The sequence below is a fragment of the Mesoplodon bidens genome (assembly GCF_964165515.1).
Source record: "Mesoplodon bidens genome assembly, chromosome: X".
NCBI lineage: Eukaryota > Metazoa > Chordata > Mammalia > Artiodactyla > Ziphiidae > Mesoplodon > Mesoplodon bidens.
Window position 1 is genome coordinate 27,937,914 of NC_138163.1, and position 14,235 is coordinate 27,952,148.

General features: G+C 41.3%; 2 protein-coding genes across 8 annotated transcripts in view; one reads left to right on the plus strand and one right to left on the minus strand.

Annotated features, from left to right (window-relative positions):
• ARHGAP36 (Rho GTPase activating protein 36) overlaps positions 1–763 on the minus strand; it is a gene marked incomplete at both ends in the record, with an annotated part of 162,961 nt that extends 162,198 nt beyond the window's left edge. Inside the window, one exon of the mRNA XM_081222680.1 lies at positions 728–763. Within this exon, the coding sequence (XP_081078806.1) occupies positions 728–763 (36 nt within the window). The remainder of the gene's footprint in view (positions 1–727) is intronic.
• A 1,285-nt stretch (positions 764–2,048) lies between these two features.
• ENOX2 (ecto-NOX disulfide-thiol exchanger 2) overlaps positions 2,049–14,235 on the plus strand; it is a 283,553-nt gene continuing 271,366 nt past the window's right edge. For 2 of the 7 annotated variants that reach the window (XM_081222405.1, XM_081222406.1), the window contains exons 1-2: positions 2,049–2,224; positions 3,558–3,617. Coding sequence is in view for 4 of the 7 variants with exons in the window: in XM_081222411.1 (XP_081078537.1) it covers positions 8,965–8,983 (19 nt within the window). In the remaining 3 variants the exon portion in view is untranslated. Of the gene's footprint in view, positions 2,225–3,557; positions 3,618–8,581; positions 8,698–8,805; positions 8,984–14,235 lie in introns of those variants that run through there. The other 5 variants (XM_081222414.1, XM_081222411.1, XM_081222408.1 and 2 more) reach the window with 5 other exon arrangements.

The window sequence follows — 14,235 nt, forward strand, 5'->3', positions numbered from 1 at the left end:
CTATGAGGCATCTCCACACAAATGTTACACAGATTCCTCAAATTTTTAAATGTCCCAAACTGAATCCCTCCTATCCCTCACAAAACTTGCTACTCTTTCTGGGTTCCCCATCTCAGTGAATGGTACTACCATTCACTCTTCCACATCAGAACTTGGGAGTCACAATGGATGCCTTCCTTTCCCTCCCTTTTCATACCCAAATTGTCATCAAATCCAACTGATCATACCATTTCCTTGCTTAAAATCCTTTGATGGTTCTTTACTGCTTTCAGGTTATATTTTGAACTCATTGGAATGGGCCCCTATTCCTGCCCCATCTAGTTCCTGCAGTATGGAAGTTTTTTTGTTTGTTTGTTTCCTGCGCTCTCTCACATCCTTATTTCTCTGTATGGAATATGATTAACCTCCCTGCCCCAAAGATGACAAATATCTTACTGGTTCTCCAAGGTTCATCATTCAAGCATTTCTTTCTCCAGAAGTGGAATGAGTTCTTCCTCTTCTATGGTCCTACAGAACCCTGTATAGAACTTTTTAGAACACTTTGCACATTGTATAGTCTATCTCCCTTCTTAGATTGTGAGCTGCTTCAGAGGAAGGACTATTTTCCAATTCTATAGCAATTGTGATTAGTCCAGGGCCTTGCACAAAGCAATTGGCTGAATAAATTATTGTATCTATTAAATCACCTTCTTCCTTCATGTCACGTGTTAAAATTTTAGGCAATTACCTTAGCAAAATGCAATTCCTCTTTCTTTCCCTTCATTCCACTTGGAGGTCAAAAAGTTGTCCTTAACAGTAAAACTGTAGTAACCCAATTGTAACGATCCATTCAGCTATAAGGATTCATCTCTAACAAAGAAAAGAAAAGTCAAAAGTCAGGAGTGAAATTAGCCCTAATAAACAACCATTTTCTTCAACTTTTTAATCACTTGAAAGTGTTTAGGTGTCTCACATATTCCTTTATCCACATCTTTAAACATACGTTTTACTAAAAAGATAGTTTCTTAAAGACATATACAGTTATTTCTTATTATTCAAGTTGTATATCTGTCCTAAACTGCTACATTACACCAATGATCGTGGCCACTGTTCATAGCATGGCTTCATTATAGGTTAAACAGGTTTCTTCTGGCTGGCTTCAATCACATTTCTATGCCTACTGTGACACCATTTCAAAGTAAAAAATATGATTCCCAATTAGAAACAAAGTATACATTTTCCAGAAACTTTAAAGTGATTCTAATGCACATGGTTCACACAGAACACACTTTGACAATTTTAAAGATCCAGTCAATATTCTAAGCTTATCAGAGCATAAATAACACTTTTTAAAAGCTACTGAATCAAAACTCAATGAGAATTTCAAATCACGATATAAAGTGTTTGCCCCCCAGGGCTTCCCTGGTGGCGCAGTGGTCGAGAGTCCACCTGCCGATGCAGGGGACACGGGTTCGTGCCCCGGTCCGGGAAGATCCCACATGCCGCGGAGCGGCTGGGCCCGTGAGCCATGGCCGCTGAGCCTGCGCGTCCGGAGCCTGTGCTCTGCAACGGGGGAGGCCACAACAGTGAGGGGCCCATGTACCGCAAAAAATAAAAAATAAATAAAAATAAAGTGTTTGCCCCCCAAGAGCAAGTAGCTTAACCAACAGTAAAATCAATCTAGAACCTTCATCTGTCCCCACAAGCACAACCTCATACCCCAAGAAGGGAGATTCTCTAAGACAGCAGACTCCAAACTACAACATCCAGAATACCCTCCTCGAGCCGAAACTGGGGACAATAGGAAATGCGGGAGGGGGCTGGCGGGGAAGGAATTGTGGGTACATAAAAAGAAGTGTCTTGACTCCATCTCCCACAATCCCATGTCTTCACTTGAGTCTCTCCGCCAATGTCAATATTGGATTCCACCCTCCTCCCTCCCCCCCACCAGGAAGAACAACCTCCAGAGGCTTCAAACTACATTTCCCATGAGGGTAAGGGCACAGGCCTCCGGCTTCCTTGGTGACCAGTAGCCAATAGAGACGCAGCTGCGCCCGTGCGGTGCGTGAGAGTCTAGCCTGGGCCTGGGCGCCGGGCCTAAGCCGGCAGCGCCAGGAGGGGAGTTCAGAAGAGTGTCGCCCGCAATGGGGCGCCGCGAGGGCGTCGCCCGCCCGGAAGCTGCCGCGCCGACCCGATTTTCCGCGGTTCTATAAGGAGTTGAGCTTCGGTAGCCGGGGAGCTGGAGGTCAGAGAGACAGAAAGCCTGAGCGGCTGAGGCTGGGGACTGTGGGACTGAGGGGGCCTAGGGAGGAGGGTGCTTCCAGGGCCGCGGGCCTCAGCCCTGACTCCGCCCAGCTCCGCCTCCGCGGGGGAGGGGGTGTCGGGCCCGCGAGTCGGGGTGGGCTTCTGAGCTCAGCGCGCCCGTTTCCCTGGAGACTCGGGAGCGTGCCCTCTTTTCTCTTTTCTCTTTTCCCTCAAATCTGCCCGCTGTCTTTTTCCTCCACAACGGCATCGCGTATCCCCCACGCCGGCCTTGTGCCTCCCCAGACATCTGAAGTTAGGATTCTCCACCAGGGTCTTCTCTGGGCGGCGTCTGGACTCTCCTTACTGCTTGCAGGAGTTGGGCGATCTCTTTTTCCTCATTCTTTCAATTTGCACTTAGGTTTGGACACACACCCTCCCAATGCACACACACCCCTTTTCCTCAGGGGCCATGGAAATTCCTTGCCACGCCCCGGGCGTGACTTTTTGTCAACTTTTCACTTTCCGCCCCTTTGATGGTGAGATCCGGATCGTCGCCATCTCTTTATTGGCCCCTCCAGCCGCTTGCCCCTTCCCTGACCAGGTCTTTGGAGCGGAAAGGGTTTCCCCTCAATTTCCAGAAAAGATGGGGAGCAGAAGAGGGAAGGAATCTCGCTTTTGAGAAATACGTGTTTAAGGTTCAGTGCAGTGTTCTGATGAAAATAAAAGGCAAGTTAGACCTATAGTAAAAACCGAGCGCTCTAGGGCTTTCCAGCAAGCATTGATGTTGACAAATATTTAAGGGGCACACCAACTACGGAATAAAGTAGACTGCGCAAAACGAGACTGTATTATTTTATTATTACAAACGCGTGCGAGAAGTGCTTAGGAGTTAGTGGAAGGGGATACCGATGAGGTTGTGGGGGTTGGTCTATGGAAAGTCAAGCCTAACCCTGGAAGTGCTGAAGGCTTGAAACTCTCATCTACCTTCCAGATCAATCCTGGTCGGCTTTGGGGAGGAGATGAATTTTAATTTGGGTTTCAAAAGAGTAAAGTGGACTTGAAATGGGCAACGAGGAGGGAGAAACTGCTTCCTCATACTGGGGTTGGAACTGGAGAAGGGTAGATAGAAGAGGGAGCACTTGTATAACAGGTGGGCTTCCCTGACTGGAGTAAAACGTGTCAGCAGGGATAGATTGGGGAAGAAATAGTGTTGAAAAGCTTGGGATCATAGTAATAGGACACTTTAAAGCATCCACATAGTTTGGATATTATTCTGTATCATAAAATTAAGAACAAAAAATTAAGATTGGGTGATTTTTGTTTTTTCATCCTAGGGGAACCTGATTTGAGATCAATTCTTGGAGAACACAAGGAAGTGTGGTGGTATGTTCCAGGTGTGAGTTTAATTTAAACCCAAGAAGAGCTTTGTCTTATAGACTGTTTTGTTTGTGGCTATTCTTAGCTACACTCTATAGTTGTTACTTTTAAAGCCTAGTGATATAAATTGATTTTCTTAAGAAATGCATTTGCTGTCCTTGTGCATCCTATTACCTGAATTGTAGTCATTTCATTGGGCAACAATAATGATTGCTATTTATTGAGCCCATAAATGTTTTGGCGCTATCATAAGCACTTTGTCGCATTATCTTAAGAGTCTTATGAAGCAGGTACTAGTCTTCCCTTTTTTCTGGAAGAGGGAACTAAAACGTCAAGAAGTTAAACAACCTACCTAAAGTCACATAGATTGTAAGGAGAGTTGAGTTGGGATTTGGGTGTACAGATTTCTGACTCCAGAGCCCATGCTCTGTCCACCGTGGTTTGCTGGTCCTGCTGTTCACTTTTGTTCTTAACTTTCCATTTGTGGTAAGGAGAGATTATTGTGAGATATATTTGACCATCTTGGCAAAAACACAAATGATTCGCTTTTAGTTTCTATGTCAGTATGTGTCTGCTGTAAAGTAGCTGCCAAAAGCAAATTAGCTTAACTGTTATCGCAGCCGTAGCAAATTGTGTCCGCCAAAACTGTAGTCAGTATTACTATCTTTGAATTAGATGATTCTCTTTATAAAAACATGTCATGCCTCTAAGCTATTTGGACCTCGACAGTACTTTAGGTTTTATTTTATCTTAGACTTTAAGTGACCTTCTGGGGCACTCGGTCTCCTCCATGACCTTTGCCCCACATGAAGTGTTGGGGATGCAACAGAGCACGAGGTGTGAGCTTTCTCTAGGTCTAGTTGGAGAGATAGATGCCCATCAGTCTGAGATAATGTAGTATGTAGTATAACAGGGACAGGTTCAAAGTGCTATGGGAGGATGAAGGAAGGAGCGACTAAATGTAAGGGAGAGTCAGGAAGAAGGCTTCTGTAAGGAGGTGACATGACAGATAGGTCTTGAAGGATAATGAGTATGCCAGGCAGAGAAGAGTGGAGGGGAGGCATTTAAGATAGAGGGAGCAATCTGTGAAAGACATGGGATTTTTACAAGAGCAAGGCATGTCCATTCAATGTTGAGAAATTCAGCATGGTTGGGGTGCAGATTGTTTGGGAAAATGAAGGTGTAATTGCAGAAGAGGTCAGGGCTGATTTGTGAAGAACTTTGAACACAATGATAAGAAGTTTGGATGTGCTCACATAGGCCAGTGTTTTTCAAAATGTATAGGGCATCTACCATAGTAGTTATGCTGTATTCCCACAAACGTTTAAAATTTTATAAATTATATATTCTAATGTAGCTTATAAAAAATAAAACTGAATTACATCATCAAATCTAAGGTCACTTAGGAAAAGGTTTAGTGAAAATAGAAAGTAACCGGTTTTCAGTTGATTTAAAGAGGAATATTAAGTAAATAATAGTACACATGGTGTGTGAATATGGGAAAATCAGCAAGTAATACTCAAATGACTGAAACTTGGAAAATACTGGTTGTTGGCAACAAAAAAAAAACATTAAACTGTTTTATATGAGGAGTGCCATGATCAGATTTTCACTTTAGGATGCACTGGAAGGGGATGATACCAGTTAGGAGGCTGGTACTCTGCTCCAGAGAGAGTTGGTGAGGACCCGAGGGAGCAACATATGAGAGGAGGGAACAGAGTCGAGAGACATTTAGGGGGTAGAATTTGTAGGACTTGGTAGACTTTTTTTTTTAACATCTTTGTTGGAGTATAATTGCTTTACAATGTTGTGTTAGTTTCTGCTATATAACAAAGTGAATCGGCTATATGCATACATATATCCCCACATCCCCTCCCTGTTTCGTCTCCCTCCCACCCTCCCTATCCCACCCCTCTAGGTGGTCACAAAGCACCCAGCTGATCTCCCTGTGCTATGCGGCTACTTCCCACTAGCTATCTGTTTTACGTATGGTAGTGTATATATGTCCAAGCCACTCTCCCACTTTGTCCCAGCTTACCCTTCTCCCTCCCCATGTCCTCAAGTCCATTCTCTATGTCTGCGTCTTTGGACTTGGTAGACTTGAATATTATTATTTTATTAGTGTCATCTGAACTATTTTAAAAGCCTATATGCCACTTGCCTGTTATCCTTTATATGCTAAAATGAGCATATTATTGCCTAAATCAGGCTATGTACATATATCCATTAAGGTAACAGTGGAGGCTGTTGTCACGAATGGGTTTAGATTACACAGGAGCATCCTCACTGCCTTACTGAGTGTCCTTGAGAGCAGTGGCACAAATATACAAGGGGTATGAGTATGATCTGTGATCTTTAGCCATCTGAGAAACTCCTTCAAGACTCAGCTCAAATATCAACACCTCTGTGAAGCCTTTGCTACACCTCCCCCTCCCTCTACCACACACACACATGCATGCACACAGGAAGCAATAGTAGGCTCCTGGCTCCCACAGGACCCTGTACTTACCTCTGTTCTAGCCTGTACCACACCACAGTGTGTTGGTCTGTGGATGTGTCTGTCTCTCCCCTAGACTGTGAGCTCCTTCAGAGCAGGGACCAGGTCTCATTTATCTCCATACCCAAAGCATCCAGAATAGTACTTGGTACATGGTAGACACCTAATAAATAGTGACTGGATGAAAAGAATGGATCAACATATTCACATGAATGTAACTCTGGACCTTGGTACCACAGAGTGCCAAACACTAAAAAAAGATTAGCCATTTGCTACATTTGCTACTTTGGCAGAATAAAGCAGTAAATTAAAGTGACCTGGGTGTATAACTTCACTAGAGTTTTCTTTCTTTTTTTTTTCATTTTCTCCCACTCTCCTGTGGTTGCCTTTCTCTTTTTTTCCTCATCATTTATCCACCCAGCCTCCTGTTCCTTAGGCCTGCCCATTTCTTTGCTCCTCTTGACAGAGTTCACATTGCTTCTGCCCCTATATTCTGCCAAGGATCCATTGCCCCTCTCTACCCACCAAATCCAGTTGACACCATCCTTGAAATCACTCTGAAATGGGTCTTTTCCTATTTATAGGCACTGCTAGTGGGACTGTAATTTGATACAGCCCTTCTGGAAAGGATTTGTCAATATGTATCAAAAATCTTAAAATCGAACATAGCTTTCAACCTTCCACTTCAACTTCTAGGGCTCTATGCTGAGAAAATAAATGTGAAGTTTCCAAAAATTTAGCTCCCAGGATGTCTAGCCCAGAATCTGTTTATAATAGCAAAAGAAAAAAGGAAAGAAAAAGAAAAAAAATAACATTTTATTGATAAATGTCTAATACTAGAGGTTTGAATTAAATCATTTATGGTATATGTATGGATTACTAAGTAACCGTATAAATTGATATTACCAAAGAATATTTAATGATGTGGAAAGTTGTTTGTGATATATTAAGAGAAAATTCAGGTTATAAAGCTGACAGATCTCAGTTTGTATACACACATACACACATATCACACATGCACAGCCCCCCTCATCTGTGTGCACATACATAGGAAAAGTCCCATAATGGTAAACACACAAAAAAATGTTAATAGAGTTTTCCTATAAATAGAAGGATTACATACAAGTTCTCTTTTTAGCCTTTTCCATATTTTTTGCTAATCCTCTATAATGACATTTTTGTACATTTTTTAAAAGTTATTTAAAAATGCTTTCCCCATGTCCACCCCTATTGCCACCGCCTTAGTTTGGGGCACACTGCCCCCTCCTACCCCGCAACACACATATGACTTGTACCCAGGATTACTACTGCCTCCAGCCTGCCTCTCTTCCAATCCTTTCTCCACCAATGCTGACAGAATGAATGATGTTTCTAAATCACAAGTCTAAAGCTATCCAGCTCTATATAAAATAGTTCAGAGGCAGCCTATTGTCCTCAAGATAAAATCCAAATTTCTTAGACTGCTTTATAAAACCTTTGAAAATCAGCTCTCTGCTTTTCTTTCCAGTGTGACTTTTTCCTCCCACAATTTACTTTTTTCTTGGAGTCTTAGGCCAATGCCTGGCACATAATAGGTGTTTAGCTAATGCTAACCAAATATCGGTGTGGATTGTATGGGTTAACTGTTGTGTGCCAGGCAGTCCACCAGGGTTTCATTTCATCCTCAGAGTAAAAATGTTAAATACACACAATAGTTATCCCTATTTTACAGATGAGGAAAATTAATTAAATAAAAATGGGAAGAAAAGTAATCATAATAAAGAACATTTTTTAAAGAAAAAATCAAACCCCCCTGCTATAACACAGCTTTCATTTTCCTGAGGTCCCCTGCCAGTCTTTGTCAGTGTGCATATAGACTTTGTTCATTCCCTTGGGCAAGTTATATGTGACCACAGCATAACAAATCAGTCCAGACCGACATGATCTCACCACATCACAGTTCACGTTGTGTTAATATACAGACATCTTTCCTTTGTGTATATAACACTTCATGCAGGAGAGACAGAAGAGCTCCAATTTCTCTGTTTTTCTTTCTGTTTTGAAATTCTATGTCTTTTGGGATGGGAATGTCAGCAGAGAGCTACAGAAAACTGTGATAGAATTGAATGTACAAGAAACAATGTGTCTCGTGGGAGCCAGTGTCATTGGTTAATTTATTTTTTTAAATGTCGCGTAGATGTATTTTCCAGCAATCTGTCCCCAGGGAAGACCTTGGTTGAATTCAACTGTTAATCCTATTTACAGAATGCAGCCCATGCGTGCACTGTATTCTTGCATTGTTAAGTGATCTTAGACATATGTAGTGGATTACCATGATGACGCACAATCAGGTGAATATGAGATATGTGATTTTCTCTACAAAAACGTATTGATGTTCATATTGTCATTCAGGATCCTGCTGTGTGGTCTTTCCTTCATTTTCCTTACAGATAATACCCATTGTGCAAAAATGGATGCTCTTCAAAGGATAGAAGTCCTAAGCATGAATTGTCAGAATAAAATTATAACACCTTGTAAGGAATTCTCACTGTTAAATACTCCAGGAAAAAGAATGCATAGTTCTGTTCCATGATCAAATAAGTTGAACATAGAAATTACAGGTAGAGTTTCAGTTCATCTGATGAATTATTGTGGGCTTACTATGTGCAAAGCACTCTGCTAGGCACTGCAGTAGATACTTATAAATACCCCTTTTTTATGCGTTCCAGACAGACAGACAGACAGACCGAGATATCTAGTGTATGTACAAGAATGAGTGTGAAAGAGCAAATGAAAGAAAGAAGATTTCAACAAGCAGGTCCATCATATAAATGAAAATTTACTCCACTGAAAATTGGGATACCTGCCAGTAGGATACATAGGCAAAAATGAGCTACCAGATACCTGGTAAGCAAATAATCTACTTCTCTGTTTACAAACAGTTTGAGGGAAGGAACAGTGACTTTCTGTACGTCCAGCCCTGCACAAACCTGCTGGTGATGTTGTGAGAGTTATGACTATGTCAGCTTTTCCAGGGTTTCTGTCTCTGCTGTGGAGATTTGGCAGACACCTCAGACAAATTTTATGTCTCTTAAATCTTCCTCAAGCTAGGCTTGGCTTTTAGATTTATATGTACAAAAAAAGCAAAGTGTTTACCAGTTGGACATTTTTGAAGATCAAAACAGACTCCAATTTAAAAAAAAATTCAGCATACACCTCAGTTTAGTCTCAGAGAGGGCTAATTGCTTTTGCTGTTTGTTTAAAACAGCTGAAATGTTTACTTTCTAGAAGTGGCGACTGCTCATATGTCTAAAGATTTATTTGCCAGGCCTAAGTGTTGCTTCCTCTTTTTCTTGCCTGCAAAGTGTAAAGTTTTGCTAAAGTCTTCATTGTTCTTTTTTGCCTTTACTGATACATAGTTATAAAACAGTGTAGGATGAGAGGTGCTGTAAAAGATATTGGAAATCTTGGAGAAAAATAAAAGATGGTTTTTATTAGCTCCTCCCTGCCCCCTTTTTTTGGCTCTCAGTTTTTCAATGGTCCCTTAAGCACAATAATGATAGGTGAGAATAGGAACTGGAGAGCTTTCCGTGACTACTCGTTAACAAGGCTTGTCCAAATGTATCTGCAGGCAGAATACAAATACAAGTCTGGCTGTAATTCAGAAGAGTTGAAACACCTTGTAGAGAATGTTACATAAACAACATTGCTTCAGTGGTGAAAGGTGAATGATAACTTGGGGGAAATCCGCAGTAAGGGCCCTTCTCATCCACTCCAGCTGCACTTCTTTTTAGCCAGCAACAACTGCCAGTAAGAGCTTCCTGGGGTAGAAACTGTCCCACAGTAAGGCCCCATAATATGTCCTCCTACCATTTCTTCTTCAGTCAAGTCCTCAAACACACTTCATTAGCATTACTTTGGTCACATAATATTCTAATTTTCACCTTTCAAGAGATGCTCAGTTTGAATTCAAGGAGCACTTGATATTCAAGCTCATTTATTCAATACACATTTAAGCACATATACAGGACCAGACCTTATGCCAAGTGTACAGGACCAGACCTTATGCCAAGTGCTAGGAATACAGTGATGAATTAGAAGTAGTCCCTGCCTGCCCTTAAGGAGCTCACAGTCAAGTTGGAAGATAGACAACCAAACCAATAATTATATTACAATGGCAAAGATGCTCAGAGAAAGAGCTATGTTATAAGGTGCCCTGGGAACATGATGGAGGAAATTATTGCTAGGGGTGGGCTACTTACAGACGGGAGTCTAACTATGCTGAATCACAAAGGATGAGTGGGCATTGCCTGGAATCTCGGTGGACAAAGAGGTGGTGGGAAAGAATTCCAGAAAGAGGGAACACAAACACATGTGAAACAGTTGCATATAAAAATGGATAGTTCAGAAAACGGTGAGATGCTGTGTATGAACCACTGGGAGTATAGAAGAGGGGACAGGATAAGGATCTGGAAAGGTATCTTGTGGAAGGAAGTCTGCTTGTTAAGGAGCTTGGCCTTTATCCTGTAGGCGGGGATGAGCCAGCACAAGGTTTAAACCGGGAGTAACATGATTGGATTGGAGGATGGGCTTTATGGGGAGAAAACTGGAGACAGAAAAAGTCCACCTTTTGATTTGGTAGTCTGAGAGGCCTTCCCTCATCACTTGCCGCTATTCAGGAATGCCATCTCCACTAAGTTTTTGTTCAACATACAAAGATCACTTTGAATAATTGTTTCCTTCTACACACAGGACATAGCTTCCTGCACTCCTTCACATGTTGGTTAGCTGAATATTCATTTTTTCCAACTCAAATCAGTGATCCCAGTAGTAATTAGGGTTTGATTATCATGAAGGAAATCAGAGTTTCAGAGCATAGCTGCTAGTTTGAAAAACTGTATGAGGCTTATTTATTGCTTACTGAGTCAGTGGGGCTGAGGTGAGTGATGGTCAGCTCCCTTGGGGACTGAGGGAGGGAAAGGGACAGAGGCTGAAGAGATGGCTGTTTAAATAATGGTCAGCATCCAGAATGTTGGAACCCCCTAATGGCCACATCCAGACAAGGGAAATAGATACAAGGGCCAGAAGTACATGAATATAAAACAAATGCATGTTGAAGGTAACTGTGCCCAAATTGTTCTATGTAGCCAATCGGTTTTGGAGAGTATTCTTTCTCTGACTCAGATACTATAAATGGCTTCCCATTATCCATAGGATGAAGTCCAAACTCTTTAGCCTGGCGTTCAATACTTTCCTCAGTCTGGCTCCAACCTACCTTTCCAATCTTCATACTTCTGTCTTACAGAACTTATCTGGCCAGCCAGTTACCCTTTCAGACACTGCTTTGGCATTCCCTCATCTACGCTGTGAGCCCTCTCAGGGCAGTGACTGTGTTTTTAACCTCTTTGAATCTGCCACAGTGCCTAGCACAGTGTCTTGCATACAGTAGGCACCCAAGTATACGTACGGGTTGATTATTGTCCCCCACCCCATTCTTTCCAATTTCTCTACTACTATGGACCTAATATCCTCTCTACTAAAAATGGCAACTGAGACACTAGGTGAAAGGGGTCAGTTTTCAATAAACTAACTTTTAACTTTTTATTTTGAAATAATTGTAAATATAGAAAAGTTAAAAGAATCATATAAGGACTCTCATATACCATTCACTCAGATTCACCAATTTTTAACATTTTGCCCTATTTGATTTATGCTTCTCCATATAAATATGGTTATTTTGTTCTGAAACATTTGAAGTTGAAAAGCTGTACCCCTTACCTACCCCTCTCCTTTTTCCCTCGACCTTTTATGATGAAAAAAATTAAATATACAGAAAAGTTGAAAGAATTGTACCGTGAACACCCATATACCTATCATTTAGAGTCTATAGTTAACACTTTATTTGCTTTATCACCTATCCATCCATCTATCCATCTTTTTCTGCATTTCAAATCAAGTTGCCGACAACTGTATAATTCTTTCTAAATTCTTCAGTATGCGTATCATTAACTAGATGAACAAACTATTTTGTGCTCTGAAATCAACAACATCATCCAATTATACTTGCAATTACTGTGTTGCCAAAACTCTGGTCTACCTGTGGATCTTAGATCTGTTTGGCCATGGGACACGTCTCTTTGATTAACTTTTGGATGTCCCTCCACCTCACCGAGTGCAGTGCCAGACACACATTCCATAAACACCACTTGATGCTGATGAGCAGAGACAGAGCTAGAGCCAGGGGGAGAATCACAATAAAACTAGAATAAACTGAGGGAGGAGAGGAGTATATGCGAAGAGGGCCATGAGTGAATGAAATAGAAGCTGGAACTTGAAGAATGGGGGAAAGATGGGGGCCTTAGACCACCTGGTACTTCCAGCAGTACTTCTATCTGCCACTTTCCAACCCTCTCTTTAGAAGGATAGATTCCAGGAAACTAGGGACAATTGCTGCTCAGCAGAGCACATGACAAGTCTCCTTGCTACTACTTAGGCACCACCAATTAGTATAATCATGTTGCTTCATGAATATGCTAATCTACTGCAAGATGCAGCTTAGTTTTAGAGGGTATGGATGGGCCACTAAAAACCTCTTTCAAACTAAATCTGTGCTACAGGCCAAAGAGCACTTGAGTTAAATGAATCCTAGTTTCCTTTCTCTTTATAACCTTTTCTTTCTTGCTCTGTTGCTTATGAATACAAGTATAGCTCTAACATGCATTTGTTGAATAATTATTTTGTGCCAAGCACTGTGCTAGTTGCTATCACATCATTAACACTTTCCAACAACCCAATGAGTAAGTACTACTTCTTTCTCCATTTGCCAGGTAAGAAAACTTGAGACTCAGCATGGTTAAGTACCTTGTCCATAAGCCAGAATTCAAGAAACTCAGATCTGTCTGACTCCAGAGCCCAGTGGTCTTAACCACATTGTTGGATGAAAATTTTTAGAAAGTCGTCTATCTAGCATAAATGCAAGGAGATTTACTTTCACTGTATTAACTCAGCAGGTGATTATTCACTAAGCAAGTGCAATTGAATCACTGAATTAAGAAGGAATTCAGTCATTCAGACTTTAATCATTAGAATGTTGGTATAGTAATGGATTCAAATTGCTTGAGTTCATATCCCAGATCTATCACTTACCAGTAGGGTGACTGCAAGCATGTCACTTAACATAAGTAAGCCTCAGTTTCCTTGCCTATAAAATTAGGATGATAATACCTACCATATAGCTGTGTTGTGAGGACTAATTTAAAAAATAATATAAAGTATCATGCCATGTTTGGCATGCAGTAGGTGCTCAGCATAATTTAGATCACTTTCTTCCTCCTTCCTTTTTGGGACCAGACCACTCACCTGTAGCTTTCATTTGAGGAAAACAAACTGCTCCTGAAACATTTTTTGAAGAGAAACATTCTGAAAAGGAATATTAGCCTGACTATTCCCAAGGCACATTTGCCCAATGAGCAAAGACAGTTACCCAACTCTTATGTGACGCATATTTCAAAAAAGCTAGAAACATGAACCCTTAGGAGAATTGGGGTGGTACATCTCTCTGCTTCTGAAGATTAGGGCCAAATTGTGACATTCTCTATTTTGTCACTATTCTAAATTGCACAGTTGGCATAGAGTATTAGACCTGGGATATTGGTAATCCCAGCCCAGTCATTTCAAAGCAAGCAAGCCGAGTCTAAAAGAGTATAAATGACTTGACCAAGGTCAAACACTGAAAAAAATAGGAGAATTCAGTTTTCCCAACTCCTTACTTATTGCCATTCTGTGGTTCATTGTGGGCTGTCAGTCAGGTGAAACCAAGTCTTGATGTGTGCTCTTTGAACTGATTGGACTCTCAGGGTTTGGTACAAGTTTGATTGATTCAGAAAACATGAAGCTTTGGTCCAGTTCAAGTCGATTCACTAGTTGTTGTTGCTTTCAAACTATTAACAATTCTGTTTTGTTTGGGGTTTAGAAAATTAGTGTTGTTTCTCTCAGTTTAGGTCCATGGTTTGGTTCAAGTTCATGGTTATTTGAAATCTTCCACTGGGATTTTTGTTTTTGCAAAAATACTCAGAACCCAAGGAGGTTAACAACAGGAATTCATTTGAAAAGATCCGTCAGGCTTGGTGACAGCTGCTGAGAAGTTCAGGTGGATTAGG